This window comes from Scyliorhinus torazame, chromosome 18, assembly GCF_047496885.1.
Source record: "Scyliorhinus torazame isolate Kashiwa2021f chromosome 18, sScyTor2.1, whole genome shotgun sequence".
Classification (NCBI taxonomy): domain Eukaryota; kingdom Metazoa; phylum Chordata; class Chondrichthyes; order Carcharhiniformes; family Scyliorhinidae; genus Scyliorhinus; species Scyliorhinus torazame.
In genome coordinates, this window is record NC_092724.1 from 28881717 (window position 1) to 28901178 (window position 19462).

General features: G+C 47.7%; 1 protein-coding gene across 1 annotated transcript in view; it reads left to right on the forward strand.

Moving 5' to 3' along the window:
* Window positions 1-19462, forward strand: part of LOC140394788 (PDZ domain-containing protein GIPC3-like) — a 90794-nt gene that overhangs the window by 66711 nt on the left and 4621 nt on the right. Inside the window, exon 5 of the mRNA XM_072481984.1 lies at window positions 8499-8580. Coding sequence (XP_072338085.1) covers window positions 8499-8580 — 82 coding nt within the window. The remainder of the gene's footprint in view (window positions 1-8498; window positions 8581-19462) is intronic.

A 19462-nucleotide genomic window follows, 5' to 3' on the forward strand; every position in this document is an offset into this window, starting at 1 on the left:
GTTCACGATGGCGCGAACACTTGGCCTCCATATCGGAGAATCGCCCGCATCTTTCATTTTAGATTTTGAGATGAATAAATTGGGAACTGCTGTATTTGTAAATGTTAAATAAATCAGATTCCCACTTAATCTTTATTAATGTCACAAGTAGGCTTACATTAACGGTGCAATGACATTACTGTGAAAATCCCCTAGTCGCCACATTCCGGCACTTGTTCGGGTACCCTGAGGAAGAAGTCAGAATGTCCAATTCACCTAACAAACATGTCCTTCGGGATTTGTGGGACAAAGCGGAGCACCTGGAGGAAACCTACGCAGACACGATGAGAATGTGCAGACTCCACACGGACAGTGACCCAAGCGGGAATTGAACCTGGGACCATGGCACTGTGAAGCAAAAATGCTAACCACTGTGCTAACGTGCTGTCCACTTCCACAGGTCATGGCATTTTAGAACAAGCTTCATGCAATTTCTTTTCAACAATACTGTCATGTGAATGTATGAGTCCAGTTCTGGCCGTGAAGTGGTGAAACAGTAATACTGAGAACCTTCACTTGCGAGAATCAGCAACAACCAATACTGTTAGACATCACACGATAGGCTTAATAAACAAAGCGAGTCGTTAGCCTGGATTGAACCTGCAAGTGGAAAGCTGCCAATAAAAGGATGTATAATAACTTCTGTCATCATCCCTTAAAGAGCTGAAGGTTAGAATTAGTGTCATGGCATTTAAAGTGAAATGGATGCTTGTTGGTATTCTTTTGTGTTATCCTGGAAGGATAAGGATTAAAAGAAGTGAGTAACTAGGAAAATGTTGAGCCAGGAAATGAAAGCCTGAATTTTCACCACGATCGAGATGGTCTCCAGCTTACAGAAAATGGCACAGGAGGGCAAAATCCAGAAGTCCCAATCCTGGCGTCCACAATTTTCACTGGGGGTGAACTGCGGGAGGGTTGAATTTTTCACATGTTAAAGTTCAGCTGCCTGCAGTCAAGTCCAATTTTAGCTAGTCCAAAACACAACTTGTGACTTTAGACCTTTCAAGAGAAGGCCCACAGCTTTTGGAGCTATTTTGAAAGGTACACTACCCATTTGAAGAAGTAGAATAACCTTTTGGAGGAGCAGGGAGACATTTGGGAGAAGTAAGATGCTCTTTGGGGCAGGCCAAATGCCCTCTGGGATTGTTAGAAGATTGTGCATTAAAAATTGATAAACTCACTGGAACAGTCAAGCTGTCACGGCAACTGTCAAACTGTCAGACTCGCAATGTCGAGAAACACATGGCTATTTAACGCTACTACTGTTGAATAAGGGGCCTAAATGGGAAATGCACGTCCGAGGCTGCATATAGCCCCGTTGTTTACAACGGGGAGCTCTGTTTGCCGGAACATTTTTAAATGGTGTCCCGATCTCCGAGACCACAAAAAAATGCACGTCCCCCCCCAGCCCGAACGCAACATGGGAGGGTCTCTTTGCTTTCACCGGCCACGTTGCGCCACAGCGAGATGCTTTTCCAGCGCTATGTGGCTGGATGATCGTGCCCTTCATTTCATTTCATTCCAGCACGGGTCCTCAGGTCTGCCATGATGGATAGTGAGTGAGTTGGCATGGAGGGTGTAAAGGCAATGGGAGGTAGGTTGGGGGGTATTGGTTGGCATGGGTTAGCACTAAGTTGGCATCAGGGCTATAAAGGGCTTTTGGGGTGAATGCAGATGCATAGGGTGGCATGGAGGTTATGAGGGGCCATTGGGGTGGGTAAAGGGGCATTGATTGGCATGGAGGGCATGAGGGCTCATGAGAGTGGCTGGAGAGCATAGGTTGGCATAGGGATATGTGGGGCCATGGAGGCATGAGGCAGCAGTGTTTGGTATGGACAGGGCATGGGGCATATTTGTGGGCATGAGGAGTGTGAGGGATGAGAGCAGGAGGGTTGTTTAAAGCTAGGCCAAGGCCCTAAGTAACCCACCTCTGCACCTGGCAGCCCTTGTGGCTGCTTCTACATTGTTTCCAGGGGCAGCAAGCACAATTCTAGTTAATAGCCCCGAGGCGAGTCCTGCTTGGTGAGGGTCTCCTACTCTTCCCAATGCCTCGGCCTTGTTGGGTGACCTCATGGAATTTTTACATTTGGTGATAGTCAGGTACACCATTAGGGAGTCAGTAGTGGGGTTCGACATGAGATAGCAGTCATTCATTTCCTTTTTAAAGGAGTTAGTCACCATCAGTTGCTAAGGTTTTTTTTTAGTTTATTGTTGTGGTGTCAGGATTGGATATGTGCTTAACTGTTGACTTTGTTCTTTTTATATTGTAACCTGAAGCATCAATTTTAGATTGTATTATTATACTCATTTGTGTCAATGAAAAGGTTTTCCTTAAAAACATTTAAAAAAACCACTTGCACATCCACCTCCACCTCTACCGCCACTCACCCCAGATATACCCCCAAAACGAAAATCTCACTGTCTTTCTCCTGAGTCGCGTTTATGTAGTCTGGAATTTCCCTGACTCCTCACTCGTGATTCAGGAGCGATAATTGAGCCCAAAGTCTTTGAGGATCTGATCGGTAGCACAAGTGGATAGCACTGTGGCTTCACAGCGCCAGGGTCCCAGGTTCGATTCCCCGCTGGGTCACTGTCTGTGCGGAGTCTGCACGTTCTCCCCGTGTCTGCGTGGGTTTTCTCCGGGTGCTCCGGTTTCCTCCCACAGTCCAAAGCCATGCAGGTTAGGTGAATTGGCCATGATAAATTACCCTTAGTGACCAAAAAAGGTTAGGAGGGGTTATTGGGTTACGGGGATAGGGTGGAAGTGAGGGCTTAAGTGGGTTGGTGTGGACTCGGTGGGCCGAATGGCCTCCTTCTGCACTGTATGTTCTATGATGGAGTGGCACAGCATATGAACTACAACTGTATTATTTTCATAGTCATATGCTCGCTAATTAAATGGTGCCACTTACAGTTTAAAGGAAACAGTGATGGGGGCTAATTAACGTGGAGGGTTAAAAGTGAACTATGGCTCAGAACATCACTGGAGCCTTAAAAACCATTGCATTCTATCAAAAACCTTTAGTAAAGCTGAAGGGGTGGGAAATTAAGAATTGGCATTAAAAATGAACTATTCAGTGTAGACAGGAGTCTGTCGGCAAGCAGCACCTGTCCCCCCCCCCATCTTGTCAGCTGTCAAACTTGTTCTGCATGAGCTACTTGCAAGGTGGATTGCCCTTTGTACCTGTCCATAGCATCATTCCATTGAGCAGCACTATGGCATGCCTACAATAAGGTGTCGCCAAGTATCATGCCGCAACTAACCATTACAACCCTTTATATACAAGTTATGTAGTAGTTGCAAGCACTCCGACAGCAGAGGGCGCAGTTTAATATCTGCCTCCATATCGGCACAGACAGTTGGGAGATAGGTTCCTGTGGTCATTCACAGTTAAGATTTTTTTTAACGAAAATGGTTGATGGCATTTTGGCAGGTGCAGTCAAATGGGCAACGTTGGCTTCTGACATGCTTCCCTTCATCCAGTGGGGGCCGGTTTAGCTCAGTTGGCTGGACAGCTGGGGCGTCATTCTCCGACCCCCCGCCGGGTCGGAGAATGGCCGTTGGCCGCCGTGAATCCCGCCCCCGCCGAAGTCTCCGGTACCGGAGATTGGGCGGGGGCGGGAATCGGGCCGCGCCGGTTGGCGGGACCCCCCGCTGGATTCTCCGGCCCGCCCAGAAATTGCCCGTCCCGCCGGCGCAAATCAAACCTAGTATTTACCGGCGGGACCAGGCGGCGTGGGCGGGCTCCGGGGTCCTGGGGGGGGCGCGGGGCGATCTGACCCCGGGGGGTGCCCCCACGGTGGCCTGGCCCGCGGTCGGGGCCCACCGATCTGCGGGCGGGCCTGTGCCGTGGGGCGCTCTTTCCCTTCCGCCTCTGCTGCGGCCTCCACCATGGCGGAGGCGGAAGAGACTCTCCCCACTGCGCATGCGCGGGAAACTGACAGCGGCCGCTGACGCTCCCGCGCATGCGCCGCATTTCCGCGCCAGCTGGCGGGGCAACAAACGCCATTTCCGCCAGCTGGCGGGGCGGAAATCCCTCCGGCGTCGGCCTAGCCCCTCAATGTTGGGGCTAGGCCGACAAAGATGCGGAGCATTCCGCACCTTTGGGCCGGCGCGATGCCCGTCTGCTTGGCGCTGTGTTTGGCGCCAGTCGGCGGACGTCGCGCCGTTGGGGGAGAATTTCGCCCCTGGTTTGTGATGTAGAGTAAGGCCAACAGTGCGGGTTCAATTCCTGAGCTTGCTTGAGAAGGCCCTGCCTTCTCCAGCTTGCCCTCCCTTGAGGTGTGGTTATCTTCAGCTTAAATCACCGCTCCTCCCTCCAAAGGGGAAAGCAGCGTATGATCATCTGGAACGATGGGAACTTTACTATTTTACCATGCAAAGCATTTTCTGATTCTGAATGCTTTTGTAGAACCTTCCAACATACAGCTAGTCAGGCATTCACATCTCATAGTGATAGCACCACAGCTCCACTGGCAAAATTTTCCTTGGGACTGGGCGGGATCTCTGAGCCCGCGCCGGGTCGGAGAATCCCTGGGGTGCCGCGCGAATCCCGACACGCCTCCTTTGTTCCGCGCCGGCCCCTGTAGCCCTACGCCATGTTGCATTGAGGCAGGCGCGGAGAAGGGAGACACCGCGCATGTGCGGCAATTGCGCCGGTCCCACTGCGCATGCGCAGACCCGTGGCACCCACCTGACGCCGAGATCAGCAGCTGGAGCGGCGTGGGTCGCTCCAGTGCCGTGCTGGCCCCCCTGTAAGGGTCAGAATTGCTGCTCCTGAAGCCATGTTTACGCCGTCGGGAAATGCGACGGCGTTTACAACGGCTTCAACACTTAGCCTCAAGAACTGAGAATCCCACCCAGTATCTATCAACAACACAATATCTGAGATTTATCACCTTTCATTGCAGAGGTTGGGGCATAGGTGCAAGCTGTATGCCATGGAACACCTCTCAAATAGCCTGATGTGAATCCCTCCAGAATTTATCCTCTTCCTTCTGACATACTAGCTTGAAATATCCTTATTGACTAATCCTCGGGTGTGACTCTATGGGGCCTGCGGGTGGTGGGGTTAGTGGGAAACAATAATAACTTCCACAGACAAACTAAAGCCCAAGTACCAGATTCCCCATAATTTTTGTCCAGTCTTTCCGCGTGTCAGTAAGGCCTTGGGTGCAAAGCGCACATTCACCTCTTCTAATGTCTGAGTCCCCATTGCGGGAACCATTCCTCCCAAACACAATTTTTGTGCACTGGTGTGGGTTTTGGAAGCCCTAAAAAAAAACTCTCCTGAGAGAGTTTACGACACTGGAGGAAGCCTGCTGATAAATCTCATAGAATCCCTACAGTGCAAAAGGATGCCATTCAGCCCATTGAGTCTGCACCAACCCTTCAAAGGACCACCCTAACTAGGCCAGATTGCACACCCTGGGTGTGATTCTCCACTCCCACGCCAGTTGGGAGAATCGCCTGGGCCGCCAAAATTTCTGGGGACGCCGGTCCGATGCCCTCCCGCGATTCTCCCAAGTGGCGGGAACGGCCCAGTCGGGTTTCGCGGGCCGCAGGCCAGAGAATCGCCGGAGAATCCGAAAATGGCGATTCTCCGGCACCCCCGCTATTCTCAGGCCCGGATGGGCCGAGTGGCCAGGCCAAAATGGCGGGTGCCCCCCAGCGCCGTCCACACCTGGTCGCTACAGTCGTGGGCGGTGCGTGAACGCTGGGGGGGGCGGCCTGTGGAGGGCGAGGGGGGATCCTGCACCGGGGGGTACCTTAAATGTGGGGTGGCCCGCGATCGGTGCCCAGCGATCGTCGGGCCGACCTCTCTGAAGGAGGACCTCCTTCCTTCCGCCGCCCCGCAAGATCCATCCCCCATCTTCTTGCGGGGCGTATTTGGACAGGACGGCAACCGCGCATGCGCGGATGACGTCCGTTATGCGGCGCCGGCCTCGTCATCTATGTGGCGCCGCTTTTACGTGGGCGATAAGGCCTGGCGCGGGTAGATGACGCGACCCCGATACTGGCCCATTGTCAGGGCCTGAATCGGTCGGGACCGGGGCCGTTCCGCGCTGTCGTGAACCTCGGCTCCGTTCACGATGGCGCGGCCACTTCGGCATGGGGGTGGAGAATCCCACCCCCTATTCCTGCCACCCCACCCTAAGGGACAATTTAGCATGGCCAATCCACCTAACCTATACATCTTTACTGTGGGAAGGAACTGGAGCAGCCGAAGGAAGCTCACGCAGACACGGGGGCAATGTACAAACTCCACACACACAGTCACTCGAGGTGGAATTGAACCCATCTCCCTGGCGCCGTGAGACAGCGGTGCTAACCATTGCGCCCCCGTGCTGCCTCTGGAACATATTGAAAGGCAACTGTAAAGTATTCAGACACCTTCATATGTCGCTAATAGTACTGTATTTAAATTTAGATGTGTTTATAATACTGTGTCATCGGGATCCGTCCTGTTGACCCTTAGACTGACTACCATTGTCTAAGTGTTGTCATACGTTACAGTACACTTCAATTGAAGTAAGTGCCATAATGCATTAAAATGTTTTAACAATGTCCTGCCAGACTCTGTTGTCATGGTTTCAGCTGTGAATTAAATTGATTGCCAGCTCTGATTGTTTTTTTTAAAAACATGCTTATAAAAGTTGAAAAAAATCTGCTTCTGTTCATCTTCATTGACTGACAGACATTTTGGTTTGAAATGGAACTGGGACACTATTCTGGGGCGAAATTCTCCCCCAACGGCGCGATGTCCGCCGACTGGCGCCAAAAACGGCGCCAATCAGACGGGCATCGCGCCGGCCCAAAGGTGCAGAATGCTCCGCATCTTTGGGGGCCGAGCCCCAACATTGAGAGGCTAGGCCGGCGCCGGAGGGATTTCCGCCCCGCCAACTGGCGGAAATGGCGTTTGTTGCCCCGCCAGCTGGCGGAAATGGCGTTTGGTGCCCCGCCAGCTGGCGCGGAAATGCGGCGCATGCGCGGGAGCGTCAGCGGCCACCGACAGTTTCCCGCGCATGCGCAGTGGGGAGAGTCTCTTCCGCCTCCGCCATGGTGGAGGCCGTGGTGGAGGCGGAAGGGAAAGAGTGCCCCCACGGCACAGGCCCGCCCACGGATCGGTGGGCCCCGATCGCGGGCCAGGCCACCGTGGGGGCACCCCCCGGGGTCAGATCGGCCCGCCCCCCCCCCCAGGACCCCGGAGCCCGCCCACGCCGCCTGGTCCCGCCGGTAAATACCAGCTTTGATTTACGCCGGCGGGACAGGCAATTTCTGGGCGGGACTTCGGCCCAGCCGGGCCGGAGAATTGAGCGGGGGGTCCCGCCAACCGGCGCAGCCCGATTCCCGCCCCCGCCCAATCTCCGGTACCGGAGACTTCGGCGGGGGCGGGATTCACGGCGGCCAACGGCCATTCTCCGACCCGGTGGGGGGTCGGAGAATGACGTCCCTGTTCTTTCAGTCTCAGGAACTGTAGCTGAAGCTTTTGTTATGACAGCTGTAGCCATTATGAATACTTGGTTGATTATAAAAAGCTAATTGGCATTCTTAAGAAGCTATAACAACAGAATATGCATTTGATAAGAATAATTTATTTACAAACCTTTTTTCTCAAATAAATTTAGAGTCCCAATTCATTTTTTTCAATTAAGGGGCAATTTAGCGTGGTCAATCCACCTACCCTGCACATCCTTGGGTTGTGGGGGCAAAGCCCATGAAAACACGGGGAGAATGTGCAAACTCCACAAGAACAGTGACCCAGAGCTGGGATCGAACCTTGGATCTCGGCTCCGTGAGTCAGCAGTGCTAACCACTGTGCCACCATGCTGCCCCTTTTATTTACAAACCTAATAGTCAATTACAGTATTACATTTCATTTACATTGGAATAGTTTTTCTTTATCTTTCCAGTATCAATGATTGTGGGTTTGAATTCAAGATCTTATTATTTTGTTACATGATTAATTTTTTTTCAATGCTTTTCAAATCATTCCAGTTTCCATTGCATGGCTCCTGTGCAGTCTACTTGGTGGATACTCGGTGAATGACTAAGAAGGGGACATGGAGTTGGCATGAGCAATCTCAGGATGCATGGGATGGATGAATGGGAGGTTAAGTCAGGGGTAAAGTTTGGGGAGCCTTCAAAGAATTTTGGGAGCTGAGTGATGTATTGGTGAACCAAAGGGAACCTTCTAACTGGCTTGTCTCCATAGCCACACTTCTCATCCTCCATCATAACTTGCAAAATGCATTACAAATCTTCCCCCTTGTGTGAAAAGAAAAACGTCTGGGCAAAATCACACAGTAGTTAGGTGTGCATTTTGGAATGTGCAAAAGTGCGCAGGTTGGGTTTCTCTGAGCCCGCAGGAAAATCTGGCGCCAATATGCCCTGTGGTTTCAAAGGAAATCCATAATTTTTTTAATTTTGAAAATAATCAAGGTTTCCATTTCTTTAGCCAACAGAGTATGAAGAACGAGCAACTAAAAAGGTGGATGATTTACTGGAAAGTTACATGGGCATCAGAGATACAGAGTTAGGTGAGTCTTGTGCTAAGTACATGTACCTGTTTATTTTTGTCGTAGGTTCCTGCATGGAAAAGGTTTGTTTGAAGATTTGGAGAAAGTAGTGTTTGCTAATGATAACCTGCATAACACTGTTTGTTCTGGGTGAAAGGCCAGCCTCCAGCACTTTGTCAAAGACAAGATAAAATGAATAAAACAAAAACAGCCCTCATCAATAGCAAGTTTATTGACAGGGTAAAGATTTCATTACTGTTAGATAACAAGAAGACAGTCTGAATTCTTTCTCAAATCCAATCATTGCAGTTATCAATCAGGGGCGGCACGGTGGTGCAGCGGTTAGCACTGCTGCCTCACGGGGCTGAGGACCCAGGTTCGATCCCCGGCCCTGGGTCACTGCCCATGTACCGTTTGCACATTCTCCCTGTGTCTGCGTAGGTTTAACCCTACAACCCAAAGATGTGCAGAGTAGGTGGATTGGCCGCGCTAAATTGCCCCCTTAATTGGAAAAAAGAATTGGGTACTCTAAATTTATTTGAAAAAAAAACAATTATCAATCAAACTGCAATTGAATATTGTTCTCTACAAATCAGAATTATGGCCGAGATATGGGCATCACGGTAGCATTGTGGATAGCACAATTGCTTCACAGCTCCAGGGTCCCAGGTTCGATTCCGGCTTGGGTCACTGTCTGTGCGGAGTCTGCACATCCTCCCCGTGTGTGCGTGGGTTTCCTCCGGGTGCTCCGGTTTCCTCCCACTGTCCAAAGATGTGCAGGTTAGGTGGATTGGCCATGAAAATTGCCCTTAGTGTCCAAAATTGCCCTTAGTGTTGGGTGGGGTTACTGGGTTATGGGGATAGGGTGGAGGTGTTGACCTTGGGTAGGGTGCTCTTTTTCAAGAGCTGGTGCAGACTCGATGGGCCGAATAGCCTCCTTCTGCACTGTAAATTCTAATTCTGTGATATCAGGCTGTTCGTGCCAGCAGGATCTTCCATTACCGCGATGGTGCACCCCTGCTGCGGGTTTCTCGGTAGCATGGGGTGAATTCAATGGGAAATTCTATTTACAGTGGCTTAGCAGAAGATCCCGCCAGCGGTCAATGGCAGGCGGCCTTCCGCCGTGAAGAAACATGCCAAGGGGAGGCCAGAGAATCTCGCCCTACACATAGTTGCCAAGCACAATCATCTCAAAGTGCATTCCACTATAGAAGTATAGCTCTATAAATGTTATAATCCCCATGAAGACCAATAATTGTTAAAAAGACATTTAAACTTCCAATGACGAACTGAAAGGATCACATGACAAGATTTCAAGTTAAGACTTTTATTGTAACAAACTAAAAGCAACATGACTAAACATTGTTTTAGTAGGCAACTTACACTTTAAACTACAGAAAAAAATCCTCACTGAACATTTCAAATGACAGAAAATCTCCTTCCATGGTTATACTTTGTTCCTTCAGTAGACAGTCTATTCTGCCAGCACCAGTGATTCTCAGCTCTTCTTTCCTTATCCAGTGGAATAACTTCTGACCTGCAAACTGACATTGACAGTATGGGTTACCCAGGAGATTCCTCCCTCTGGATAACGTTAGGCAAATCTTCCAGTTTTGTTTAAAACATCACAACCTTGATACCTTCAACCTGAGCACAACTCTGACTCATGTTTTGCGTGATGAACAATAGAAACTTGCTGCTTCTCTCTCTCTCTCTCTTGAATTCTTGCATATTGACTGTGCCTGTGAAGTTCAGTGGTTAGAATGGCCTATCACCTGATCCTACAGGGACTTCCTATGGACTCTTCCCCTCTGAAAGCCCTTCTCCATGGCACAGTGAATCACATGGGCCTTGTATCCAGGTAGAAATAATGATTATCTATCCAGTTGTCCCCCAAACTCTTGGAAGTAAATAAACAGTTTAAAGTATAACCATTTTGAACACTTAAAGTTCCTGACACCTCCATTGAATTTCGAGACTGAAGGTTAAGTTTTTGCTCCTGGGTTATTGTCAGCTCCACAACCCTGACCCAGAAAAAAGGTCTCCAGAAGTTTGGATTTTCAGTTCCGGGGAATGGCATAAAATGTTGTGGCAGGCGACCCCAAAAGGAGATTGACGGATGCTGGGTGAGGAGGCAGGTTGGGCAAAAGGCCGGCCTCCAGGCTCCAACACTTTGTTGAAGCTATGAAAAAAAAGAATGAGACCAAAAATAGACATTCAGCCCTCACCACTCACACCGCTCACCACCCAAACTGCTCCATGCTTCATGCAGGCCGACACATGCCAAATCATGCCCTCGACCATTTCCTTTTTAGCTCTTATACCAACTTATGACCCTCTACCCACCCCATGGCCCTTTATAGTTTTATGCCAACTTAGTGCCATCTCATGACAACCATGCCCCCCACCCACCACACTTTGCCCTCACACCTACCATGCCATCTCAGCCTGTATCCACCATGGGCATAACTCAAGAGGCATGCGGAAATTAAATGAAGTTCTATTTATGAACTCACTATTAAAAAACACTCTTATTGATAAAACAAACACCAAACACCATACTGGAGCTGGTTTAGCACAGGGCTAAATTGCTGGCTTTGAAAGCAGACCAAGGCAGGCCAGCAGCATGGTTCAATTCCCCTACCAGCCTCCCTGAACAGACACCGGAATGTGGCGACTAGGGGCTTTTCACAGTACCTTCATTTGAAGCCTACTTGTGATAATAAGCGATTTTCATTTAATTTCATTCACTGCTTGTGATGCCGTTTACTCATTTATAAAAACAAACATTTCTATTCACAGCCCCAGTTCAAAGAGATTTTAAATACTTGGAGCTGTCAATCAAACTCTAACTGACAGACACCCCACCGTGATAATAAAAGGTGGTGAAACCTGTCATGCAGCACAAATCCTCTAATGGTAGACCTCAGATGTACATCAACAGACAGAGTGAAATAGAAACCACTGATTCTTTCTTAAAAATTGCATAATTATTTTTCAAATATTTAAAGGACAGGAGATTTAAGTATCTTGACAGATCTCTCGACTGACCTCTTGCCAGTTCCATTGGTTTATGCACAATCATGTCTACTTTCAACAATCCCAAATGATACCTGACTGCTCCCAGAGGTCACCTGACCTCTCCCAAAAGTGACAAAGGATTACACCCAAATGTATACCTCTCCAAAGAACCCTGGAAACTTCAGAACGTCTCTTACCATTTCTAAAGTGTAAATGTCATGTCATGGGAATCCCAATGATGAACAGATCTGACTGAAGAAGACTCACTTTAACATGTGCTGTTGCCTCCGTGAACCACAAGTGGGTAACTTAGAACCTCCTGCCATTCCTCCCGTGTGAAAATTGAGGAGGGTGTGTTTTCTTTGGGGGGAGCAAGCAGGTGGGAGGGTGGGGGGGGGGGGGACCTGCAGACTTGTGTCTCTGTTGCCATGTTTGTTAATGTTTGAAAATTCAGACCCAACATTCTGTCTACTGTCCTGGCCATTGTTTTCAAGTGTGAATATCTTGCATCATCTTCCCTGTGTTACAATCCCAGTTGCTGTTACTAATGAATGGGGAGATTCCAGAATGGAACCCTGGCTCAGAAGATTGTAACTTTTACTTTTGTCGAGAAAACATGGAGGTACAGACTCAAAGACCTCTAACTAGTTTTAACAAGAAAAAAAGATTAAACATGAAAAGTTGATTATGATACAATACTCCTTTCTCCCTCAGTTTCACAATTGTATACCGTTTTCAGAAATAACCCCACTCTAAATCAAATGGCCAGTGACACTCAACCTATCATCTGTGGCTTTCTCTCATAATTCTCCCCAAATGATTGTCACATGAGACTTTCCAAACTCCACTCCAAAAAGACACACTTTAAAATCTTCTTTCAAACAATGCTTTCCATCAACTGTTTGCATTAAGAATCCACTCCAGATTGTCCAACTATCCTGTCAAACAAAGATTCCAATCCACTTTTAACAGGGAACCCAGCTTAGTGTTTTCTATCTCTCCTTTCTAGCTTCCTTTATCTTAAATGCTTTCACAAAAACTCCGACATCCAGCCACCGATATCCACAATTATTTCAACTCATGTTCCACAGATTGCGGTAAAATTTTACAGACCATAAAATCACTTCAGAATTCTTTCTGGCTTCACACTAGCCAACTTCTTCGCAGCTCAGTCAGTCTTTCCTAAACAGTACTTTGTTCGAGTAGTTCTTTCCTCTATTCCTTTAACCTCTGACTTCTTGGAAACTTCTCCTATATCTCTAGCTGCCTTAACCAGCTATCCTTTAAATCTTCTGCACTTGTTTTCTTAACTAATACTCCATGGCATAGCTTTTCTTCTCACAAAGCTGAGAGATATGTTCCCTATTTAGCTTTCTATAATCAACTGCTATATTCAACTAAAACCATGCTCCAAAGCCTTCCTATACTAAAGGTGCCCCTGGTTACTCAGTAACAACTTTATACTTCTCCCAGCTTGTTTACTTTTCATGACATAATGCTCTCTAAGCATTATGAGGGTGATTTAGAGATGTGGATCAGAAATTGGCTAGCTGAAAGAAGACAGAGGGTGGTGGTTGATGGGAAATGTTCAGAATGGAGTACAGTCACAAGTGGAGTACCACAAGGATCTGTTCTGGGGCCGTTGCTGTTTGTCATTTTTATCAATGACCTAGAGGAAGGCGCAGAAGGGTGGGTGAGTAAATTTGCAGACGATACTAAAGTCGGGGTGGTGTTGTCGATAGTGTGGAAGGATGTAGCAGGTTACAGAGGGATATAGATAAGCTGCAGAGCTGGGCTGAGAGGTGGCAAATGGAGTTTAATGTAGAGAAGTGTGAGGTGATTCACTTTGGAAGGAATAACAGGAATGCGGAATATTTGGCTAATGGTAAAGTTCTTGAAAGTGTGGATGAGCAGAGGGATCTAGGTGTCCATGTACATAGATCCCTGAAAGTTGCCACCCAGGTTGATAGGGTTGTGAAGAAGGCCTATGGAGTGTTGGCCTTTATTGGTAGAGGGATTGAGTTCCGGAGTCGGGAGGTCATGTTGCAGCTGTACAGAACTCTGGTACGGCCGCATTTGGAGTATTGCGTACAGTTCTGGTCACCGCATTATAGGAAGGACGTGGAGGCTTTGGAGCGGGTGCAGAGGAGATTTACCAGGATGTTGCCTGGTATGGAGGGAAAATCTTATGAGGAAAGGCTGATGGACTTGAGGTTGTTTTCGTTGGAGAGAAGAAGGTTAAGAGGAGACTTAATAGAGGCATACAAAATGATCAGGGGGTTGGATAGGGTGGACAGTGAGAGCCTTCTCCCGCGGATGGATATGGCTGGCACGAGGGGACATAACTTTAAACTGAGGGGTAATAGATATAGGACAGAGGTCAGAGGTAGGTTCTTTACGCAAAGAGTAGTGAGGCCGTGGAATGCCCTACCTGCTACAGTAGTGAACTCGCCAACATTGAGGGCATTTAAAAGTTTATTGGATAAACATATGGATGATAATGGCATAGTGTAGGTTAGATGGCTTTTGTTTCGGTGCAACATCGTGGGCCGAAGGGCCTGTACTGCGCTGTATTGTTCTATGTTCTATGTTCTATGTTCTGAGCACAATAGAAACACAGTTTGAGCTGACCAAACCCTCACATAAACAGAGCCATGAATCTAACCTTGAATCTAACCATGAGTTTACCCTTCCGTGCACCGCAACATTAAATTAAACTGACTTAAATCTATACCTTGGGCGAGATTCTCCGACTCCCCGCCGGGTCAGAGAATCGCCGGGGGCTGGCGTGAATCCCGCCCCCGCCGGTTGCTGAATTCTCCACCACCGGCCGGTTGGCGGGCTCTCCCCCCGCGATTCTCCGGCCCGGGTGGGCCAAAGTCCCGCTACTAAAATGCCTGTCCCGCCGGCGTGGATTAAACCACCTCTCTTCCCGGCGGGACAAGGCGGCGCGGGCGGGCTCTGGGGTCCTGGGGGGGGGGCGCGGGGTGATCTGGCCCCGGGGGGTGCCCCCACGGTGGCCTGGCCTGTGATCGGGGCCCACCGATCCGCGGGCGGGCCTGTGCCATGGGGGCACTCTTTCCCTTCCGCCTCCGCCACGGTCTCCACCATGGCGGAGGCAGAAGAGACTCCCTCCGCTGCGCTTGCGCGGGAATGCTGTCAGCGGCCGCTGACGCTCCCACGCATGCGCCGCCCGGAGATGTCATTTCCGCGCCAGCTGGCGGGACACCAAAGGCCTTTTCCGCCAGTTGGCGGGCCGGAAATTTGTCCGGCTCGGGCCTAGCCCCTCAAGGTTGGGGCTCGGCCCCCAAAGATGCGGAACATTCCGCACCTTTGGGGCGGCGCGATGCCCGACTGATTTGCGCCGTTCATTTCTAATATTCAACAATAAAAATATAAATCCCTTAAAACTAGGTCTGTTTTCCTGACACCTGTTAAAACAACCTGGGTGTTCCTTTAACACCTAACAACCAAACCACTTATTGTCAGCAGAATTCAGGTCACATGACTCCCTCATTTCTCCATTTTACCCCAAATTAAAGAGACAATACCTAAACAATATATAATGAAAGCTAGCAATCTTATAAACTGCATATTTGTAATAATCTATAACACATGTCACAGAGTTAGCAAGACGATTACTGGAAGGGATTGAAAATTGCTGGACCTTTATGTATGATAGAAAGAACTATAGACTGTCTTTATCATTATTATTTTCAACAAGGCCAATAAACTGTCCAAATCATGCCCATTTGCCCGTTTTCCAAGCCTCAGTTTCATTCAGATGCTTTTCTTTCATCCAGAGCCTGAAGTAACAAAATGCTGCTCTGCAAAGTCGTCTTCCTTTATAAAACAGATGTTCTACATATGTTAGCTTTTAATGGCAGCATAGCAATTTAGATCACTGTCCGTTCGCTACTGAGCTTGGGATTAGCTGTCCAATTAAGACAAATGGCAAAGAGCTACTCATCATGACAGCTGTTGATAAGAGTTCTGAGGGAAGTTACTTTGGGAAATTCAACTTACTTGCCTGATTCCAGCTGTACTTCCTACAGACACTGTCAAATCATGAAAGAAAGGCAACATTAATTGTCATTCACTTAAAGCAGACATAGCACAATTCCCATCACATTTCTGCCTCTCTTCAGCTCTGAAGAAGAATCACATTGACTCAAAACGTTATCTCCTCACAGATGCTGCCAGACCTAGAGTCTTTCCAGCATTTTCTGTCTTCATTACAGTGTAATTCCTCATGGCTGAGCTACTTCAACTTCTGCAGCATTCTTAATTTTACCCAACAATCTGAAGATTAGTTATTCTCTATCAGGGGTATAGTTACAAAAATGTACATTTTGTACACCCATCACTCTTAATAGTGTCTACCTTTCATTCACCCACTAGCAGTTCAGTTGTTTCCTTGCTGTGTTTAGTGTTTGTTAGTACCTTCCTAAGTGGACGGACCAATATATTCAATCTTCAGGTCAGAATGTATCTTTTTCAATGACAATGTTATATTGGGTTCTACTCTTGAACTGAGTGAGAGCAGCATTTGGTTACCATGCTTGTTAGGTTTTCAGCATTTTGAATTGGGTGTGTGCGCACAATATCGCCTCAAGTCACCAAATTGATGTGGGGCAGTGAGCAGGCGCTTTTAAAATTTATTTGTTCTCGGGATGTGAGCGATTCAGCCGAGATTACGTTAATTGCTTCTTGGCCCAAGAAGCTGATGAAAGAGTGATGGGGCTGCTCCTTGAAGTGCTGCCGCCCTGGTGGTGAAGATGCTTCGATAATGGTGATTGAGAGGGAATTCCAGGCTTTTTCAAATTTATTCAGGGGATGTGGGCTTCGTTGGCTAGGCCAGCATTCATTGCCCATCCCTAATTGCCCTTGATGGTGAGCTGCCTTCTTGAGCTGCTGCAGTCCATGTGGTGTAGGTACATCCACAGTGCTGCTAGGGAGGGAGTTCCAGGTATTTGATTCAACAGTGATGAAGAAATGGTAAGATACATCCCAATTCAGAGATTAGAGAGTTTTGTGACGACAGCCAAATTGTTTGAATGGAAAACTTTAATTTTCATTTGGATTGGGAACAGTATGGTAAGAGCAGTATGGTCTAAATCAGAAAAGGGTGAATTCCCTGAGTGTATTCAAGATAGCTGTCAAGAGAAATGTGTTTTAGAAGCAAAAGAATTAGTTAGAATATAGCAGTGAAGTTTCATTTGTCTGACAATAATGGTCTGGGTTCTCCAGTGCCCCAGCTGCATGTTTTTCAGCTGCCGCTATTCACCGGCAGCGGGATTCTCTCTTCCGGCCGCTTGTCAATGGGATTTCCCATTGAGGTTACCGGCAAACCCGAAAGCGGGGGTGTTCTGCCATCTAGAAAAGAGAATCCTAACGGGAAAAAATTCCGGCCAATGTGAACAATATCAATGCTAGTTTTGAATAGAAGAAAGTTAGCGCTGTTAATGAGATTCTAGACTTTGGCGAACTTTAGTGTGATGAGAACGTAAACTGGTCAAAGTTTTTTTCAGGTTAAACTCCAGAAAAACAGTAGGAAAATATTCAAAGAATAAGTTAGCTTAATGCATGACCTTTGAGGGGAAAGAGATCTATCAACAAATAAAGCAGCCACAGTTGAGAGGTGACAGCTAGCATAGAAGTAAAGAGCATATAAAAGATCAAGTAATGATGTACATGCAGTGAACTGGGAGATGGAAAGGAACAGCAGAGGAAGACATATAGGATGGTTGGAGCTGCAAAAAAGGGAACTGAAAAAGAAACTTGTGAGGAATGTTCCCTGTAAGTTGTGCATACCTGCATCTTGGCACAGCAATCCAGAAGGTTCTGCTCAATCAGATTGGGAGGCAGGACTCCCACCCCAGAGAGGGGCAGAAGCAGATTCAACAGTAAAATTAAAAGATAAATGGATAAATACTTGAAGGGAAAAAACTGGCAGTCACATAAATTGGATAGCTCGACCAAAGAGACAGTGAGGCACAATGAGCTGAATAGGCAGCACGATAGCACAGTGTTTGGCACTGTTGCTTCACAGCGCCAGGGTCCCTGGTTCGATACCCAGCTTGGGTCACTGTCTGTGCGGAGTCTGCACGTTCTCCCCGCATCTGCGTGGGTTACCTCCAGGTGCTCCGGTTTCCTCTCACAAATCCCGAAAGACACGCTATTAGGTGAATTGGACATTTTGAGTCTCCCTCTATGTACCCAAACAGGTGCCGGAGTGCGGTGACTAGGAGCTCTTCATAGTAACTTCATTGCAGTGTTAATGTGAGCCTACTTGTGACACTAATAAAGATTATTTATTTATCTTCCTTTCATGTTGTAGCATCCTATGGTCGGGATTTTCTAACCCCTCCTCTCCATGTTCTGTGGTGGCGGAGGCGTACTGCTATTGGCCGGCAATCTTCCAATCCTGTCGCTGTCCCATTGTTTTCACCCCCCACGGATTCCCGCTGTCAGCAGGACCAGAAAATCCCACCGGCGGGAACTGCCAGAAGATCCCATCCTATGATTCTATTCCAATTCTCTTCCCACACCTAGTGGTGAACTAAGGCAAGCTTTCATCTGGTTCCACAACCAGTAATCCCCGGAACAGCTCGCTAGTCTGTCACCTGTAATGTTCTTTGACTGGACTGGTGTGGAATCTCAATATTGCCGAGTGAGCAAAGAACAGTGGACCACGCTATTTATTATCTAACACTACACTAACGAATAACTAAGATGAAACAGTTAGAAACAAATGTCTAACACTAACTTACACTAAGACACAACAGAGCTGCTCTCATATGCAACTGCTATCAACTCCTTACAAACACCTTCTGAAGGAACACATTGTGCATCCGGGTCCCGAGACTCTACCTACCTGCTGGTCAGATGCTAGAACTACAACAGTAAAACATGTTTTGATTTTGATTTTTAATTTGATTTATTGTCATTTGTACCGAAGTACAATGCAAAGTATTTTTCTGCGGCCAAGGGAACGTACATAGTACATATATAGTAGACAAAAGAAGAATCAACAGAGAACATTGACAAATGATATACAACTTATAATACACATGCAGATCATAGATCATAGAATTTACAGTGGTGACGATGAACTACTCATATTATATACAGATGATAGTCTACCTATCATCACATCACTAGGGGCTTCTAACTTGAGGGGACGTCACATCAAGCGCAGCTGACCAGGAGTCTCTCCTGCTCTTACCGCCAGCCTTTGGCGTATTTGGAAGGATTTACAGGTTGACACACTCAACCTGTTTGACCGGGTTATGAACCTTCCTTGTCACGGGGTGTGACTCGACAAAAAGCTTCTGGCTCAGAGTCAGGGACTCTACCCACTGCACCACAAGACAGTCCCTATGATTCTATACTGTTCAAATAATAAATTAAAGAAAGCCCAAGGAAGCTTACGGACATGTTCTGTCTTTTTCATTGCTGGCTTATGCACAGAGAAAACCTCAGACAGTTTCCCGACAGCCAATAATGTCCTCTTGACTCCTGATCCATACTTTACCATATTAGGACTCATCAATCTTCAAATTCCTTCAGTTCATGTCTCAGTGGCAGAGACTTCTAATACGAGAAAAAGCTGCAAGCTAACCATTTTTATTCCATTGCTTCCACGGAAAGCCGATTTTCAGGCTGATTGAGGACAGGCATGCAGGAAATGCAGTTGTCCGCAAAGGCATTCATTGACCAAGTTGTTCCACCGCATTCTTAAAGAAAAAACTTGGTCCACCTATTTTGGATCGTGGTTAAACATAGTTAAAACTGAATTGGGACAAAGTGGACAGAATAACGCTAACTGTGATTTTCATTTGAACGTCACTGTTCTTTTTGTAGGCTGATGGGCTACGAG